Source organism: Delphinus delphis, chromosome 8 (genome assembly GCF_949987515.2).
Source record: "Delphinus delphis chromosome 8, mDelDel1.2, whole genome shotgun sequence".
Classification (NCBI taxonomy): domain Eukaryota; kingdom Metazoa; phylum Chordata; class Mammalia; order Artiodactyla; family Delphinidae; genus Delphinus; species Delphinus delphis.
In genome coordinates, this window is record NC_082690.1 from 94,425,085 (window position 1) to 94,444,677 (window position 19,593).

At 37.9% G+C, this 19,593-nt stretch overlaps 1 protein-coding gene across 1 annotated transcript in view; it reads left to right on the plus strand.

The window, feature by feature from the left end:
• The window catches only part of HSD17B12 (hydroxysteroid 17-beta dehydrogenase 12), a 163,297-nt gene that overhangs the window by 46,188 nt on the left and 97,516 nt on the right, over positions 1–19,593 (plus strand). Inside the window, exons 2-3 of the mRNA XM_060018744.1 lie at positions 5,426–5,472; positions 12,906–12,981. Of these exons, the coding sequence (XP_059874727.1) occupies positions 5,426–5,472; positions 12,906–12,981 (123 nt within the window). The remainder of the gene's footprint in view (positions 1–5,425; positions 5,473–12,905; positions 12,982–19,593) is intronic.

A 19,593-nucleotide genomic window follows, 5' to 3' on the forward strand; every position in this document is an offset into this window, starting at 1 on the left:
TTAAAGTCATATTATTTCTGTTTAATATTTGAAGTCTTAACCGTGAAATGGGTGATTTATGGAACACCTAATAACCACAGTGGGTCTTTATACATCATTGTATTCTCTGTAGTCATACACATAATAGTTTCTAAAAAGTGTTAGTTTGATTTAAATTTGATAGTTAATAGCAGATGATAGGAAAAAAATGTTCTTGTTGGGAGCATAAAGCTAAATCTTTTGAGAAGTGTGTTTAGTATTCTCAACTTAGTCTACTTTAAAATGTTTAAGAGGGACTTTGGGGGACTTCCAGTTTTAAAATAGCCAAGTAACAGTATTTCTAGCCTTTATCTCTTGGAAATCCTCTCTAATAATTAGGAGAATAAGGAACAGAAAGCACCATTTTGATGAAACTAGGGAACTTCTGAAATCCCTCATCCCCAGTCATAGCGAATGAAGTTGGAAGAGTGATAACTTACCTCACTGAGCCGACACCTGAGTGCTCATGGATGGTCCACATTGGGAAGCAAGCAAGTTTGCTCTGCACCCCAGAAAAGCACAGGAATTACAAGTATCAGGTACCTCAAAAGACAGGGATGGGGAAGGGCACTGAACCAGATGTGCTTGAGACTCCAGAAAATTGGGCACAGAAGAGGGCAGAGGTGAGATACGAGACTGAGAACAGGGGTTAGGTGAAAAGTCTACAGACTAATAGCTGCCCAACTACCCAGCAGCCAGAAGACTGGAATTTGGGAAATGCTTAAGAGATACTGAAGGGTCCTAGGGAAAATGCAGATACTGACTTGTGGATTCCCTAATCAAAAAGCTGGTTTGCCCATCGATTACCCTGTAGTGGGGGTCACAGCATAGTCATCCCACCTGTGTACACTAATTGCCATGTTATTGCCTCCAAGATGAGAGAGACCAAAACAATCAAAAGGAACTTAGAGGAAACAGAATAAAAGAGTAGAAGAAAGTGTAAATATGTCAACAAAGTCTAATTAATGTCCTCAGAGATAAGAGAAGATAGTGGATTTATAATAAGAGTAAACTGCTGCTTTAAAAAGAGAAAGAGCAATCAGAATACAGAAGAGCTCTTCAAAATTAAAAAATTGGCAACTTAAGTTTAAAAAGTCAGTAGAACATTTGGAAGATAAAAGGTGAAGAAATTTCCAGGAAAGTAAACAAGAAGAAAAGTAAGATTCATAGAGAAACTCTTACAGTCTGAACTCTGATTAATGGAAATTCTAGAGAAGAATGTGAAGAAATTATCAAAGAATTAATACATAAGAAAATTGCCAGAATTGAAGATCATGGATTTTCAGGCCCATCAGCACCAATGAATGGAAAAGCACCCAGCCCAAGCTCTGTTACCAGGACAGAGTCGTAAAGATTAAGTAACAATCCTAAAAGCCCCAGTGACCAAAAAGTTCATTTGCAAATTGTCTGAAATCAGAATGGTGAAACATTCTTTTTAAACAATACTGGTGCAGTGGAGAGTTGTTTTTAATTTTTTGTTAAAACTGATCTGTTTAGAATTCCATACCTAGTGTCGACTTAAAAACAAATGCACAACCTAAAAGTTGAAATTTATGTTTTATTCGGTGGACATACTGAGGACTTAAGCCCAGGAGACAGCCTCTCAAATAGCACTGAGGGAGGTAAGGGAGGAGCCAGGTTACATAGGAGTTTTCGCAACAAAACCAAGTAATCAAAAGATTATTGTTAATTAAAGAAAACCAGACTTCTCAAGTTAATGAATTTAGCACTTTTCCATATATGGGAAGATGCAAGAGACTGCATTTATTGAAGTCATTCCTTTGATATGCACCCTAAAAGGCCAGTATCCTGTTTCTCTCCATCCTGAACCCCCTCAGGGTGGACACGTGGGGGTGGCTATGGCTTGATGGCCTCAACATCCGTTCTTTACTGATATGGCAGGTGACATTCTTTGTCCACACTAGTTAAACTATTATGTGTGAAGTTAGAAATATAAAAATGTAAAAAAAATTTGCTTCAAACTGTCACATGAAGAGACGTGAAAACCAAATTTAATATGATATTCTGGATGGCATCCTACAACAGAAGGACACTCAGTAACAAGACAGTCTGAAAAAATATGAACTTTAGTTAATAATAATGTATCATAATTGGTTCATTAATTGTGACAAATTTACCACACTAATGTAAGATGTTAGTAATAGGATAAACTGGCTTGGAGTATAGGGAATACTCTGTATTATCTTCGCTTTTTTTTTTTTTTTTGGTAAGTCTAAAACTTATTTTAAAATCTAAAATTTACTTTTAAAATGTTTACAAAATGTATCTTCATGCATCCTTTCTTGGGAAGCTAGATGTGCTGCATAATGAGGGAATAGAACAAGATCTAGAAAATAAGAGCTTCAACCCAGGAGAGACAGTCTAGGGGAATTCCCAAGATTATGTTCTAGAACAATAGCTGTGCCACAGAGTATTCCAGGTTGGGGGAGGATGAAAGCTGGAGTGCTCTGTGAAGGCGATCTTTAAGGGGGGAAAAAAAAAGTAATGGAACAAATTGATGGGGTTGATCATGTGGAAAATTATATCGAGGGGCTGTTAGAGACTGGGGGAAATTTTAAAAAGAAAACTACGCAAATGCAATAAAAAGGCAATTTTAATTCCAGGAGAACAAAAACGTTGCTTAGGAAAGAGAATGTAATTCTACTATACTGTTTGGTTCACTAGTGGATAATATATTTTTCTAGCCACAGTAATTGTTGTATAATAAAGAATTTGACTGACCTTTGTTCCTGGGAGGGAGCATCTAGATCCTTGGAATTTCCTAAGTGATAGGAGTGTCTTCGTTATTTATGGTGGGCTCTGATAGTTTATACTAATGAAATCACTCAAGGTGGGACTGTACAGAGCTTCAGGATGGGGGCTGGTCCTGCCAGAAACACCAACCATGTGATTAGAAGATTGGAGCTTTGAGCCTTGTGATACCAACTCAACCTTCCAACCTCTGGGGAGGGAAGCGGGGAGGTTTGGAGATTGAGTTCAGTCCTGTGACCAATGATTCAGTCAGCCATGCCTTTGTAATGAAACCCAGTGAAAACTCTGGACCCTTAAACTTGATGTAGATTCTTCCTAGTGGGTGAACACATTGATGTACTGGGTGAGGGTGGGGGGATGACCTGCCCTGATTCAGAGAGGGCATGGAAGCTCTGCATTTGGGACCACCCTTGACGTTGCCCTAAGTGGCTTATTCATTTGGTTGGTCCTGATTTGTATCCTTTATTATAAAGCCGTAATCATGAACTGTAAGTTATGCTGATGTCTGTGAGTCATTCTAGTGAATTATTGAACCTGAGGAGTTATGGGAACCGGGAACTTTGCAGTCAAGTAGTCACAAGTGTTGGTGGCCTAGGGACCCCTGAGCTTGTGGCTGGTGTCTGCATTGTGGGCAGTTTTGCTGGGGACCATGTCTTTCACCTGTGGGATCTGTACTAACTCTGGGTGGTTAATATCATAATTGAGTTGCAGTATTACATAAGGTAAACACTGACAAGTGACAGAATCTTGTGATATAACTTCATTGGAAGGATGGGGAAAATATAAAGGGAGTAAAAGTTCTCATCAACCCTAATGAGTCAAGTAATATATTGATGAATCAGGAAATTACAGTGTAACATAGGATTTAGAACATGTAAAGATAAGGAAAAACAATTGAAAGCAATAAAAATGGTTGCTTCTGGGGAAGGAATAGGAAGGTGCAGAAGGATAGGGGTAAAGTCCTGTTTTTTTTTTTTTTTGCGGTACGCGGGCCTCTCACTGTTGTGGCCTCTCCAGTTGCGGAGCACAGGCTCCGGACGCGCCGGCTCAGCGGCCATGGCTCACGGGCCCAGCCGCTCCGCGGCATGTGGGATCTTCCTGGACCGGGGCATGAACCCGTGTCCCCTGCATCGGCAGGCGGACTCTCAACCACTGCGCCACCAGGGAAGCCCCAGTCCTGGTATTTTTGGCCTAAAAATTTGTAATTGTTATCTTTTTTGGACTAAGTTATGTATTAGACATAAATAAAATCACTTTAAAAAGAAGGAGCTTGACTGTAGGCTGTCAGTAGTTCATCAGGAAATAAACTTGGACAGTGAGATGTGTGTATGTGGGGGGTGTTTTGGGGGATGCTCTCAGGAAGAGCACCTGTGAGGAAGCAAAGGATGCCGAGTAGGGCAGAGGGAGAAGTCAAACTGTGGCGCAGGAGTCAAACCTGATCCCACGGGAAGCTCTGAACCTGGGATGGTGCTTCAGAGATGCTTAAGTGATGCTTAAGGGAGCTGGATCTTTGTGTGGACCAGTCATTAGACATGTTCCATAGATATAGTTCCAGGGGAGGAACTATAACCTTGGGCAAGGCAGCTCCCTTTGGCTCAGGGCAGTTCCTGGGAGATGCTCACTTGTGAGCTGACAGCAGATAACACTCCTGGCAAGAGGATTGCCTGAAGATCTCTGTGCTGGAAGGGAGGATGTGGTTGGTGCTCTAACAGTACCCATTACAAACTCCAAAAACTGGAGAATCTAGAAAAGGAAGGTTTGATATCCCTTAGGCAAATTTTATAATCTCTAGTCCTGGCATATTCTGAGCTATCCAGGATTTTTTTAAAATTTATTTTATTTATTTTTGGCTGTGTTGGGTCTTTGTTGCTGTGCGCGGGCTTTCTCTAGTTGCGGCGAGCGGGGACTACTCTTCTTTGCAGTGCGTGGGCTTCTCATTGCGTACTGTGTTAATATATCCTAATTTACTTACTCATTCTCTTGTAGTTTATTATTTGGGCTTGTTTACCAATTATAGGTAAATAAAGCTACCATGGACATTGTTTTGGTAACATGATGCCTATTACCTCTTGGAAATTGTTAAGTCATAGATAGGCACACATTTATTTCTGGACATAATGTAAAATCGTTTTTCCAAAATGACTGTGTCAATTTACAGTGCCACCAGCAGTGTATGAGAGTTCTAGTTGCTCCACATCCTTGTCAATACTTGGTATTGCAGTCTTTTAAATTTTAGCCATTGTCATGGATATTCATTCCTAAATTTGAGCCACTGGTAATTGCTCCATCTTTTACATCAAGTACAATTGACCATTGAACAGTATGGGGGGGTTAGGGGCACGGACCCTCCATACAGTTGGAAATTGAAGTATAACTTTACATTTGGCTCTCAGTGTCTGGATCTTGCATCCGAGGTTTTGCATCTGTGGATTCAACCAACCTTGGATCGTGTAGTACTGTAGTATGTATTTATTGGAAAAAATATCCACGTATAGGTGGACCCTTGCAGTTCAAACCCATGTTGTTCAAGGGTCAACTGTATTACACAGGTCTTGTGTCTAATTGGTGGGTCCTAACTGTGATCAGTTCTCCATTGTAATTCTTAAACTAAACTGTTACTATTTTCTTTTCTCAGTTGTCACGGGTAGTACTGATGGAATTGGAAAATCATATGCAGAAGAGGTAGGTAATTTTCAAGACTTTTCTTTTTGGTATAAGAATATAAGAACAGATATAGAATGATCTCTTACAGTAGTTTTGATTTTTGAAGTTAAAAGCACAAATATAGTGTTACACTATATAATAGATGTACTTTGTTTCGATCTTGTTAGAAATGCTATGTTCGTTTAAACACAACTTTAAAACAAATTTTTGTGCAAAATGTGTGTCAAACTTTTTATCCTGGAAAGTTGGAGTTGTGAAAATTTTAGTGTAATTTTATTTTATATTGTGTAACTATAGACAGTTCTCAGTTTTTAAAGTTAATTGTTTTGGATTATTTTCCAAAAGGTAGACAGATTATTAGAGAGTGGTTACATCTCCAAACAAGTCCATGGCATCATTTTCACAAGAAGGACTGTGATGGATGGACAGATATTGACAGACACAGGCAAAAGATTCAAGTTCTCTGTAATGTAATTGAAGGAAGGGAAACCATGATAGTTTGAAGACCACTGTACAAAGCTCTCCTGTGAAGGAGAGCTTCCCTGCCTTCCAGTTCCACAGAGGCACCAATAGCCTCTGATATTGCCCGATTGTGATGAAGGTCCTGACAGATCCATTGAATCTCTCATTTGTCCTTTAAAAAGGGTTTTAAAAAAAAAATCCTTTGTTTTCCCAGCTTTTTATTTTGAGTATAAAGACTACAGAAAAGTTTCAGGAAGAGTATACAATGAACACCCATACACCTTTCACAAGGATTGGCCAGCTGTTAACATTTTGCTACATTTAACTTATAATTTGGCTGGACTATTTGGGAGTTACAGACATTGTAACAGTTCACTCCTAAATATTTCAGCTTGAAACTTCAGAGAACTAGAATATTCACCATTGTAACCACAGTACAGTGGTCACACATAGGAAGTTTAACTTGACACAGTACTGTTATACAATATACAGTCCATATACAAGTTTCCCAATTGTCCCATTAATGTATTTCATAGAGCTTCTTTTTTTGTTCCAAAATCCACTTAAGGATTATGCATTGCTGCTTTTTTTTTATTTTTATTTTTTTTGCGGTACGTGGGCCTCTCACTGTCGTGGCCTCTCCTGTTGCGGAGCACAGGCTCCGCACGCGCAGGCCCAGCGGCCATGGCTCACGGGCCCAGCTGCTCCGCGGCATGTGGGATCCTCCTGGACCGGGGCATGAACCCGCGTACCCTGCATCGGCAGGTGGACTCACAACCACTGCGCCACCAGGGAAGCCCCATGCACTGCTTCTTAATGTCGTATCTCTTGACTAGGAGAGTTCCCTAGCCCCTCCTTTTTTTCTCTTTTTTCTTTTATAACAGTGACATTTTTTAAAGAACCTAGGCCAGTTGTTTTGTAGATTTCTCAATTTGGGTTTGTCTGATTGTTTCCTCATGATTATATTCAAGTTAAGTATTTTTTAGCAGGAATGCTACACAGGTGATACTGTATTCTTTTGAGTTTATCTTATCAGGAGCCACAAGAAGTCCATTTGTTCCTTTATTGATTATGTTAAAATAAATCATTTATTAAGATGTTGTCTACCATAATTTTCCATTATAAAAGTACCTTTTCCCCTTTGTAATTAATAAAGAATCTGTGGGATGATACTTTGAGACTGTATGGATATTTCATTTCCCAACAATCTTCCACCCAACATGTGTTGCTGTTTTTTGCCTAAATTAGTTGTTACTAGGGTGGTTTAAAAACGGTAATTTTCTGAAAATTTGAATTTTATTTAATTTAATTTTTTATACAGCAGGTTCTTATTAGTCATCAGTTTTATCCACATCAGTGTATACATGTCAATCCCAATTGCCCAATTCATCACACCACCACCACCAGCCCCACTGCTTCCCGCCCTTGGTGTCCATACGTTTGTTCTCTACATCTGTGTCTCTATTTCTGCCCTGCACACCTGTTCATCTGTACCACTTTTCTGGGTTCCACATAATATGCGTTAATAGACGATATTTGGTTTTCTCTTTCTGACTTGCTGCACTCTGTATGACAGTCGCTAGATCCATCCATGTCTCTACAAATGACCCAATTTCGTTCCTTTTTATGGCTGAGTAATATTCCATTGTATATATGTGCCACATCTTCTTTATCCATTCATCTGTCGATGGGCATTTAGGTTGCTTCCATGACCTGGCTATTGTAAATAGTGCTGCAGTGAACATTGGGGTGCATGTGTCTTTTTGAATTATGGTTTTCTCTGGGTATATGCCCAGTAGTGGGATTGCTGGGTCATAGGGTAATTCTATTTTTAGTTTTTTAAGGAACCTTCATGCTTTTATCCATAGTGGCTGTATCAGTTTACATTCCCACCAACAGTGCAAGAGGGTTCCCTTTTCTCCACACCCTCTCCAGCATTTGCTGTTTCTAGATTTTCTGATGATGCACATTCTAACTGGTGTGAGGTGATACCTCATTGTAGTTTTGATTTGCATTTCTCTAATAATTAGTGATGTTGAGCAGCTTTTCATGTGCTTCCTGGCCATCTGTATGTCTTCTTTGGAGAAATGTCTGTTTAGGTCTTCTGCCCAGTTTTGGATTGGGTTGTTTGTTTTTTTAGTATTGAGCTGCATGAGCTGTTTGTATATTTTGGAGATTAATTCTTTGTATGTTGATTCGTTTGCAAACATTTCCTCCCATTCTGAGGGTTGTCTTTTCGTCCTGTTTGTAGTTTCCTTTGCTTTGCAAAAGCTTTTAAGTTTCATTAGGTCCCATTTGTTTGTTTTTATTTCCATTACTCTAGGAGGTGGATCAAAAAAGATCTTGCTGTGATTTATGTCAAAGAGTGTTCTTCCTGTGTTTTCCTCTAAGAGTTTTATGGTGTCCAGTCTTACATTTAGGTCTTTAATCCATTTGGGGTTTACTTTTGTGTATGGTGTTAGGGAGTGTTGTAATTTCATTCTTTTACATGTAGCTGTCCAGTTTTCCCAGCACCACTTACTGAAGAGACTGTCTTTTCTCCATTGTATATCCTTGCCTCCTTTGTCATAGATTAGTTGATCATAGGTGCATGGGTTTGTCTCTGGGCTTTCTATCCTGTTCCATTGATCTATATTTGTTTTTGTGCTGGTACCATATTGTCTTGATTACTGTAGTTTTATAGTATAGTCTGAAGTCAGGGAGTCTGATTCCTCCAGCTCTGTTTTTTTCCCTCAAGACTGCTTTGGCTATTTGGGGTCTTTTGTGTCTCCATACAGAATTTATGATTTTTTGTTCTAGTTCTGTAAAAAATGCCACTGGTGATTTGATAGGGATTGCACTGAATCTGTAGATTGATTTGGGTTGTATAGTCATTTTCATAATATTGATTCTTCCAATCCAAGAACATGGTATGTCTGTCCATCTGTTTATATCATCTTTAATTTCTTTCATTAGTGTCTTATAGTTTTCTGCATACAGGTCTTTTGTCTCCCTAGGTAGGTTTATTCCTAGGTATTTTATACTTTTTGTTGCAGTGGTAAATGGGAGTGTTTCCTTAATTTCGCTTTCAGATTTTTCATCATTAGTGTATAGGAATGCAAGAGATTTCTGTGCATTCATTTTGTATCCTGCAACTTTACCAGATTCATTGATTAGCTCTAGTAGTTTTCTGGTGGCATCGTTCAGATTCTCTATGTATAGTATCATGTCATCTGCAAACAGTGACAATTTGTATTCCTTTTATTTCTTTTTCTTCTCTGATTGCTGTGGCTAGGACTTCCAAAACTATATTGAATAATAGTGGCGAGAGTGGACATCCTTGTCTTGTTCCTGATCTTAGAGGAAATGCTTTCAGCTTTTCACCATTGAGAATGATGTTTGCTGTGGGTTTGTCGTATATGGCCTTTATTATGTTGAGGTAGGTTCCCTCTATGCCCACTTTCTGGAGAGTTTTTATCATAAATGGATGTTCAATTTTGTCAAAAGCTTTTTCTGCATCTATTGAGATGATCATATGGGTTTTATTCTTCAATTTGTTAATATGGTATATCACATTGATTTGTGTATATTGAAGAATCCTTGCATCCCTGGTATAAATCCCACTTGATCGTGGTGTATGATCCTTTTAATGTGTTGTTGGATTCTGTTTGCTAGTGTTCTGTTGAGGATTTTTGCATCTATATTCATCAGTGATATTGGTCTATAATTTTCTTTTTTTGTAGTATCTTTGTCTGGTTTTGGTATCAGGATGATGGTGGCCTCATAGAATGAGTTTGGTAGTATCCCTTCCTCTGCAATTTTTTGGAAGAGTTTGAGAAAGATGGGTATTAGCTTTTCTCTAACTATTTGATAGAATTCACCCGTGAAACCATCTGGTCCTGGGCTTTTGTTTGTTGGAAGGTTTTTAATCACAGTTTCAATTTCATTACTTGTGATTGGTCTGTTCATATTTTCTATTTCTTCCTGGTTCAGTCTTGGAAGGTTATACCTTTCTAAGAATTTGTCCATTTCTTCCAGGTTGTCCATTTTATTGGCATAGAGTTGCTTGTAGTAGTCTCCTATGATGCTTTGTATTTCTGCAGTGTCCGTTGTAACTTCTCCTTTTTCATTTCTAATTTTATTGATTTGAGTCCTCTTCCTCTTTTTCTTGATGAGTCTGGCTAATGGTTTATCAATTTTGTTTATCTTCTCAAAGAACCAGCTTTTAGTTTTATTGAGCTTTGCTATTGTTTTCTTTGTTTCTATTTCATGTATTTCTGCTCTGATCTTTATGATTTCTTTCCTTCTACTAACTTTGGGTTTTGCTTGTTCTTTCTCTACTTCCTTTAGGTGTAAGGTTAGATTGCTTATTTGAGATTTTCTTGATTCTTGAGGTAGGCTTGTATTGCTATAAACTCCCCTCTTAGAACTGCTTTTGCTGCATCCCATAGGTTTTGGATCGTCGTGTTTTCATTGTCGTTTGTCTCTAGGTATTTTTTGATTTCCTCTTTGTTTTCTTCAGTGATCTCTTGGCTATTTAGTAACGTATCGTTTAGCCTCCATGTGTTTGTGTTTTTTAAGTTGTTTTCCCTGTAATTGATTTCTAATCTCCTAGCGTTGTGGTCAGAAAAGATGCTTGATATGATTTCGATTTTCTTAAATTTACTGAGGCTTGTTTTGTGACCCAAGGTGTGATCTATCCTGGAGAATGTTCCCTGTGCACTTGAGAAGAAAGTGTAATCTGCTGTTTTTGGATGGAATGTCCTATAAATATCAATTAAATCTGTCTGGTCTGTTGTGTCATTTAAAGCTTGTGTGTCTTTGTTAATTTTCTGTCTGGATGATATGTCCACTGGTTTAATTGAGGCGTTAAAGTCCCCCACTATTATTGTGTTACTGTCGATTTCCTCTTTTATAGCTGTTAGCAGTTGCCTTATGTATTGAGGTGCTCCTTTGTTGGGTGCATATATATTTATAATTGTTATATCTTCTTGGATTGATCCCTTGATCATTATGTAGTGTCCTTCCTTGTCTCTTGTAACATTCTTTATTTTAAAGTCCATTTTATCTGATATGAGTATTGCTACTCTAGCTTTCTTTTGATTTCCATTTGCATGGAATATCTTTTTCCATCCCCTCACTTTCAGTCTGTATGTGTCCCTAGGTCTGAAGTGGGTCTCTTGTAGACAGCATATATATGGGTCTTGTTTTTGTATCCATTCAGCGAGCCTGTGTCTTTTGGTTGGAGCATTTAATCCATGCACGTTTAAGGTAATTATCAGTAATGTATGTTCCTATTACCATTTTCTTAATTGTTATGGGTTTGTTTTTGTATGTCCTTTTCTTCTCTTGTGTTTCCCACTTAGAAAAGTTCCTTTAGCATTTGTTGTAGAGCTGGTTTGGTGGTGCTGAATTCTCTTAGCTTTTGCTTTCCTGTAAAACTTTTGATTTCTTTGTTGAATGTGAATGAGATCCTTGCCGAGTAGAGTAATCTTGGTTGTAGGTTCTTCCCTTTCATCACTTTAAATATATCATGCCACTCCCTTCTGGCTTGTAGAGTTTCTGCTGAGAAATCAGCTTTTAACCTTATGGGTGTTCCCTTGTATGTTATTTGTCATTTTTCCCTTGTTGCTTTCAATAATTTTTCTTTGTTTTTAATTTTTGTCAGTTTGATTACTGTGTATCTTGGTGTGTTTCTCCTTGGGTTTATGCTGCCTGGGCCTGTGCTTCCTGGACTTGGGTGGCTATTTCCTTTCCTAAGTTAGGGAAGAAAACCGGTAATTTTTTAATGATAATGATATCTGTCCTTTTACATTTACAGTAGATGCTGTTTTTCTATAAAAAGCAGCTTTTCCTTGTTCTTCCTCCCCCATTAATTTTTTAGAAAAACTATCAGTATATATTCATGGGTTCTTTAGATGTTTTATAAATGATTAATTTAGTAAATTATTACCAACCTTAATTATCTTTATAAAAAATGTTCTTCCATATCTTCTCATTTGCAGTACTACTACTGTTAATAAAAGTTGGCTTGAGGATTTAGGACTGGAAAATTAGTTCACTAAATCACTTATAGTTCATAGCACCTAATTTATTCTCATTTATATACTGTCTGGAGTAGTTCACTAAAAAGTTCTGTGTATATCAGTGTTTTTTTCCTCTGCCACTATATTTATGGGTCTCTGGGGTAGAAACCATGTTCCCATAAATCATTCATTCTATGAAGCACTTACACAGCACTGGGGAGGTACATAGAGGGTACCCCTCAGGAATTTCTTTTTTAAGTCATCCAATAAACTATCTTAGTTTGCCTTTGTAGTCCATAAAGTCTAATGTTTAAATAAACATTTTAAAATTGATTCAATTTTTAGGAATTCCTAACTTTTTTTTTTTTTTTTTTTTGCGGTACATGGGCCTCTCTCTGTTGTGGCCTCTCCCATTGCGGAGCACAGGCTCCAGACGTGCAGGCCCAGCGGCCATGGCTCACAGATCCAGCCGCCCCACGGCATGTGGGATCTTCACGGGCCGGGGCACGAACCCGTGTCCCCTGCATCGGCAGGCGGACTCTCGACCACTGCGCCACCAGGGAAGCCCGGAATTCCTAACATTTTAACTGTGGTTTTCTTTGCCAGTTCTGTAGTCTTCATGTAACCTCTCTAAAATGAAAACGTTTTTAAAGCTAATTTTTCAATTAAAAAAGTAATAGTTACTTATGATTAAAAAAAACTAAGTATAGACAAGTCCAAAATAAAAGTAAAAGTCTTCCTTTTTCTAAAACCCTATGACTTTTATATACTAGCTTGATTGAGAAAGATAACCCTTTGGGGAATCTTTTTGTAAAGTCTTCATTTTGTTTTGCCCATTCATTGCACTGGGGTTTATTAGTTTTTTAACTTGGATTACCATATGGTCAGATTTTCTTAAAATGACACTGTATCTATCAATAATTTACATTTTAAAGTGAAACGCAGGTGTCATTCAACTGTTTGGTGTCTCTTTTATTGTTTTAGTTAGCAAAGCGTGGAATGAAGATTGTCCTTATCAGCAGATCACAGGACAAACTGAACCAGGTTTCCAGTGAAATAAGTAAGTTCTCACATCACCCTTCCCTCCTGTTATGATCACAAAAGGAATATAGCTAGTCTAAATTTAATGTTTTCAAGCAGATATCTAGCATTGACATAATTATTTATAGTTCAGAAAGCTGCTTTTTCATGCTGTTAATGGGATGTTTCACAGATGGATCATCAGTTTTTTCAAATTAATATAGGACTATTATAATTTGCTTAAAATGTCTTTAACTGACTCGTTTAGATTCTTTTGTCAGGAGTCAAGTTCTCTGATCATTTTATCATGTTCTCCTTAAATATCTGAATTCCTTTTCTGTTGTTTCATTTAAATATTCTTGCATTTTTTTACTCTTTGACTTCATTGTCTTTAAATGGTATATCATATATGATTGAGGAAGAAATGCAAAAGGTAACATATATACATGTGACAGGGAAACTACTTTGAACTTTTTTCGGTTATGCTTGAAACCTGAATTATAATATGGCAAAAACTCTTTCAACTGACATTCAGTTAACCAGCCAGCTGGATAAACCAGTGCTGTCCGTTTCCTTGGTAAAATGTACTGACTCATGTTCCCAGTATGCTAACTATTTGTGACCTGTAGGCTTCTCAGTATGATGCTTGTCTGCTTTTATTCCTACAGGTCAAATGGTTTACTTATGAACAGTCAGTTGTATTTGTTTCCAAACTTACTTATGCTGGGTGCATTTGTTATTAATATTCTGAAAACTGATGCAATACTAGTTTAAAAAGGGGAATACAAGAACTAAGTTAAAAGCTCTGAGAAAACTGAGAAAAGCACGTTTTTTAGAAATTGGCTGTCAGAAATTCCATGGTGGTCCAGTCGTTAGAACTCAGCGCATTCACTGCTGGGCCCGGGTTTGATCCCTGGTCTGGGAACTAAGATCCCAGAAGTCCCATGGTGCAGCCAAAAAAAAAAAAAAGAAAGAAAGAAAGAAATTGGCTGTCAAGTTAGGGGTAAACAAGAAAAATTCAAAATATTGGAGAAAACTAGAAAAAGTAAGAAGAAATTTGTTTTGATTGTTTCATATGTGTTGAAATTTTTGCTGCATTTTATGAGAGCTGAAACTGCAATTATAAATAATGCATTATGAGTGTGGTTTATGTAAGAAAGACTAGAATTCCAGGTAGCAGATCTAAACTCGGATAAGGACTTGGCCCTACACAGAGGATTGGTGAAAGAATTACACTTATTCATGGTTTAATTGAAAATAAAATGGTTACAGTGTGTATTTATCATTTTCTAGGATTCCTTGCTGTAACTGACTTCTCTATGTAGCCAGCCAACAAACTGCCCTAATTCATTCAGATGAGAGAGGATATATACTGTATTTTTCTGTTATTTTTTTCCCCAGCTGTACTGAGATATAATTGACATATAACATTAGGGCACTTTAAGGTGCACAACATACTTATTTTATTATTAACATTACCACCTGCTACTAACATTTATATAGTACGTTATTATTGATTTATTCCTTCACATGTATTATCCTCTTTGATCCTTCAAACATCCTTGTGAGATATATATTTTTGTTATTATTTCTACCCAGACCATAGCTGGTCCTGTTGGACAGATTACACATTGATGCACTTTATCTTCAGGTGAAAAACAGATCTTCATAGATTCCTAGTATAACGTGTGTTAAATCTTTTTTCTTTTTTTTTTTTTTAACCATGTTGAGAGCACAGATCTTTTTTCTTTTTTTTGCGGTGCGCGGGCCTCTCACTGTTGTGGCCTCTCCCGTTGCGGAGCACAGGCTCCGGACGTGCAGGCTCAGCGGCCATGGCTGACGGGCCCAGCCGCTCTGTGGCATGTGGGATCTTCCCGGACCGGGGCAGGAACCCGTGTCCCCTGCATTGGCAGACGGACTCTCAACCACTGCGCCACCAGGGAAGCCCTGAGAGCACAGATCTTTACAAAAGTGAGATATTCAATAAGTCTCGGGCATTTAAGGATTTTAACTTTCAAGGTTTCAACTATGTAAAACCAACCCTGAAGGCCCAAGACATACAGAATCTTGTAGTTTTGCTAAGGTGTGAATTTGAATTAAGCCATGACACTAAGGAGCCTGAGGTAGTTATTACTTATGTAGTAGGTGAACTGAACATACTGCCTGGATCTTAGTACTGTTTCTTTCTTAGTAACTTGTAGTCATGTGTATAATAACTCTTATAGTGATAAAAATGTTGTGTGTATGTGTGTGGGGTGTGTGTGTTTGTAAAGCTGACTGTTAATGAATGCACTTACTAGTTGCTAGAAATAAACGTTCATAGGCAGAAAATAGAAGCTTTTGATTAAATGGAACGTTGAATTTTGCAATGCTATGCTATGAATTAATCCACCACTTATTTGATTCAGAAACAAGAAAAGCTACCTCATGACACTCACAGCAAGTGCTCCAAGCTGTACAAAAATTGCCCAATGAGTCAGAAGATATACTTTAATGATATTTGAGAATTTGGTTAACTTGTGATATGAGGTGACACATGACTGTGGACAGAAATGTGATTCTGGAGAAAGACAGGATCCTGTTCAAACATTTTTCATGAAGGAACAGATGGTAAAGGCACTGAAATGACCTTTATTATGAGGAAAAACATTTTTTTTTTAAGTTGTTGAACATTTTGAAAAATGTTTTTCTGGGCATAATACAAATTTAATGGAAGAGGTGATATCAGCAGACCAGGTCATCCATTCTAGGCTGAAGAAATCAATACACAGAGGAGATTTATAAGTTTGTACAAGTTTTTAACTCAGATGTAAATCATCTTTGAGAGGATAATGTTTTCCTGAACATATGTATTCCAGAAGAAGGAAGGACCAGAATTTAATGTTGGTGAAGACAGACTAACTCTGTTTATGCCTTCAGCAAATCTTTATTAAATGCCTGTGTACCAGGTACTGTGCTAGGCAGTTAGGATACAGTAGTGAACAAGGTAGATGCTGTTCTTGCCCTCATGGAACATATATGCAAGTGGAGGAGACAGAAAAAACAAATAGGAAAAAAAAAACCAACATAAACAAAACCAAAATAAGCAAAACCAAAAAAAGACAAATAAATAATTGCAGTTTGTAGTAAGTACCATGAAGGAAAAAATAAGGGACCAGAGAGAGAAAATGGGGAGTTCTTATGTTGTAGCAACATGGCAAATTTTATGACTGGCAGAGTGTGAAATGGCCAGACTAATGACCTTTTGCCCATATGATGGACAAGCTGGAGGCTTAGTGAGGAGCTATCAACTGGGCCATCTTGGGGGTACAGTGGTAGAGGGATTGTGTGTAAGTTATAATGATAGATTCACTCCAGCATTTCTATTTGCTTATGCTTTTGGGTCCTTGACTCTAGATTATGCCATGGGAAGTGGTGGCCTCCCTATCTTATTAAATGTGGGCTATCATGGAGTCCAAATTTCAGTCAGCAACATGTTAACTCTTAGAGCCCCTTCTAGCTGTATAAGCTAACCGTTAAATCCTAAATCTCTAGTAAGTGACTCATATAAAATATATTGGCCCAATCTGGTGTTATATTTTGTTTTCCTTAGTCTAACACTCTTAGAATCTATTCTCACACAGATTTTTCCAGGTTTCTACCAATAAAAATTAGCAAAATTTGACAACTATTTTTGTGTATAAATTATTACTTCATGAATCAGACTTTGTACTTGTTCCCCAGAGAATGTCAGTATATAACCCTGTTACGGGTGGTGGTAAGGGATGGTCCAGCTAGGTCTTGAGGAGAAGAGGAATTCCCTTGCAAGCAAATTACCCATATATTGGGTTGGCCAAAAAGCTCGTTTGGGAAAAACCTGAATGAACTTTTGGCCAACCCAATATTTATGGTGAGGTTATTACAGGATTTTCAAGCCAGGGAAAGCTAATCTCTTCAGACACAGGAGAGCAGGCGATTTCTATTTCCACTGGCAAGGGAGGCTCATAGTAGCATTGAGGGGGCAGTGTGTGTATCCAGATTCTTAGCTTCAGCAGAGTCCACCCAAATATCCTCATCCCCAGTTTCAGGGTCTCATTCTTTCTCATTCAGTTTCGCTTTCATCTGTGGAATTCACCTTCCATTGTAATTCTGCAGATGGCACAGCTAAATCTGATGTTAGCCAGGTGAGCTCTGTGGCTATAAGACATAAAAGTTTTTATTGGGGCTGTCATAGAAGTTCTCTGGATCCTGATCATAAATGTGAGCTTGAAAGCTTAAAGACCCAAGCTTGTCATTTTCTTTCCGTAAGAGCTCCAGTGCGTTCAGAAGAAGCCACATACCACAGTCTTTGTTTTTTATTGAAGTATAGTTGATAGACAGTAGTATATATTACAGGTATACAATACAGTGATTCACAGTTTTTAAAGGTTATACTCCATTTATAGTTATTATAAAATATTGGCTATATTCCTCATGTTGTACAATATATCCTTGTAGCTTATTTTATACTTAGTAGTTTGTATGTCTTATTGCTCTACCCCTGTATTGCCCCTCCGCTCTTCCCTCTCCCCACTTATAACCACTAGTTTGTTTTCTTTATCTGAGTCTTGTTCTTTTTTGTTATATTCACCAGTTTGTTATATTTTTTAGATTCCATATGTAAGTGATATCTTACAATATTTGTCTCTATCTGACTTATTTCACTTAGCATAATACCCTCCAAGTCCATGCATGTTGCTGCAAATTTCATTCTTTTTTTTATGGCTGAGTAGTAGTCCATTGTATATATACACACCTCTTCTTTATCCATTCATCTATTGGTGGACACTTAGGTTGCTTCCATATCTTGGGAATTGTAAATAATGCTGCTATGAACACTGGGGTGCATGAATCTTTTTGAATTAGTATTTTTGGGGTTTTTTTTTTTTTTTTTTTGATGTATATCCAGGAGTGGAATTGCTGGGTCATTTAGTTCTATTTTTAGTTTTTTGAGAAACCTTCTTACTGTTCTCCATAGTGGCTGTAGCAATTTACATTCCCACCAACAGTGTAGAAGGGTTCCTTTTTCTCCACATCCTTGCCAACATTTGTTATTTGTGTTTTTTTTTATGATAGCCATCGTGACAGGTGTGAGGTGATATCTCCATGTGGTTTTGATTTGCTTTTCCAAGTCTTTGTAGTCATCATTTCTCCCAAACTCAAATCCTTTAAGACACTTCTTCAGTAGATACTTCGCTACAATCCGCAATCACTGTTAATTTGATTAGTAGTGATGCTACTGCATCACATCAAACCAATATAAAAGTCTTTTGAGGTCTGTATTTTGGGCTTCCACTGCTGATACCAATTTGTGTATCAGTCAGAGTTCAGTCAGGAAACAAGTCAAACAAGTTCATTTAACTAGACTAACTTGTCTCTCCTAGTCCAGCTCTTACACTCACTCCAGTTGGTTAAACTCATCCCTCTTTCTTCCCTATCTCAGAGGGAAGGCGGAGATTGAAAAAGAAACTAAGTGCCAACTGGAGAGAAATAGGCCTCCTTTCACCCTCTAACTCGCTACTGTCATTATGTAAACTTGGGGATTCTATCCCCAAGAAGTAATTCCTTGAGAAGTAATTCTTGGTGAATGTGGAAGACAGTCTACTCATCATAGTTCTTCAGAAAAAATTTAAAAGGATTATATACAATTTCATAGGGAACTAAATGTTTCGCCAACAATGGATAACTGCTTTCTCAGGATTGATTGCTTAGATGAAATTACAGTTCCTTGTAAGGATACCTGTCACTGAAAGTGACACACTGAAAGTCATCACACATATAATAAGCTTATTTTATTATCATTGTTAGCCAGGATTGTGAATATATTATTTTTATCGATCTTGATTTGTCAAGGAAAAAAAACTCAATGGATAATTTTTTTTTTTTTTTTCTGTATGTGGGCCTCTCACTGTTGTGGCCTCTCCCGTTGCGGAGCACAGGCTCCGGACGTGCAGGCTCCATGGCCATGGCTCACGGGCCCAGCCTCTCCGCGGCATGTGGGATCTTCCCGGACCGGGGCACGAACCCGTGTCCCCTGCATCAGCAGGCGGACTTTCAACCACTGCGCCACCAGGGAAGCCCTGGATAATTTTTGAACTCTGAGTTTTTACTTGCAGTAAAGCACAATGCACAGGAGACTGGCTTTCAGAACAACCTGTTGGTTCACAGAATATAGAGATGGGGTTATTAATAGTTCATATTATTATGTGGCAATCAGTAATTCTCATTGCATACAGTTTAATCAGCTTGGATTATAAAAACACATTTCTGTCTTTGCATAAAAAAAGCAAATATGATGTTTCTTTTTTTTGTGACTTATATCAGGGTGAAAACCTTTAGGATGGCCCTGAAATCTCATGGCTTTAAAATGAAAAACTTTTAGAAATGTAAATCTTATTGGTCTGTGGTCGACAGAGGAATAGGTTAAGGTGAACAGTATCAGTTTCACTTTTTCAGTCCTTACCTATGATCATATCTGTGCAGTTAAGGTGTGGATTTGACCAAACATGTTTGTTCCATGGTTTTCTGATGCACTATCGGTATTGTTAATACGGTGCTTTGTATATTTAGCTTATTTCAGCTACATAAGGACAATGAGGCATTATTGAACACATAAAGATCTTTTTGTTTTGTG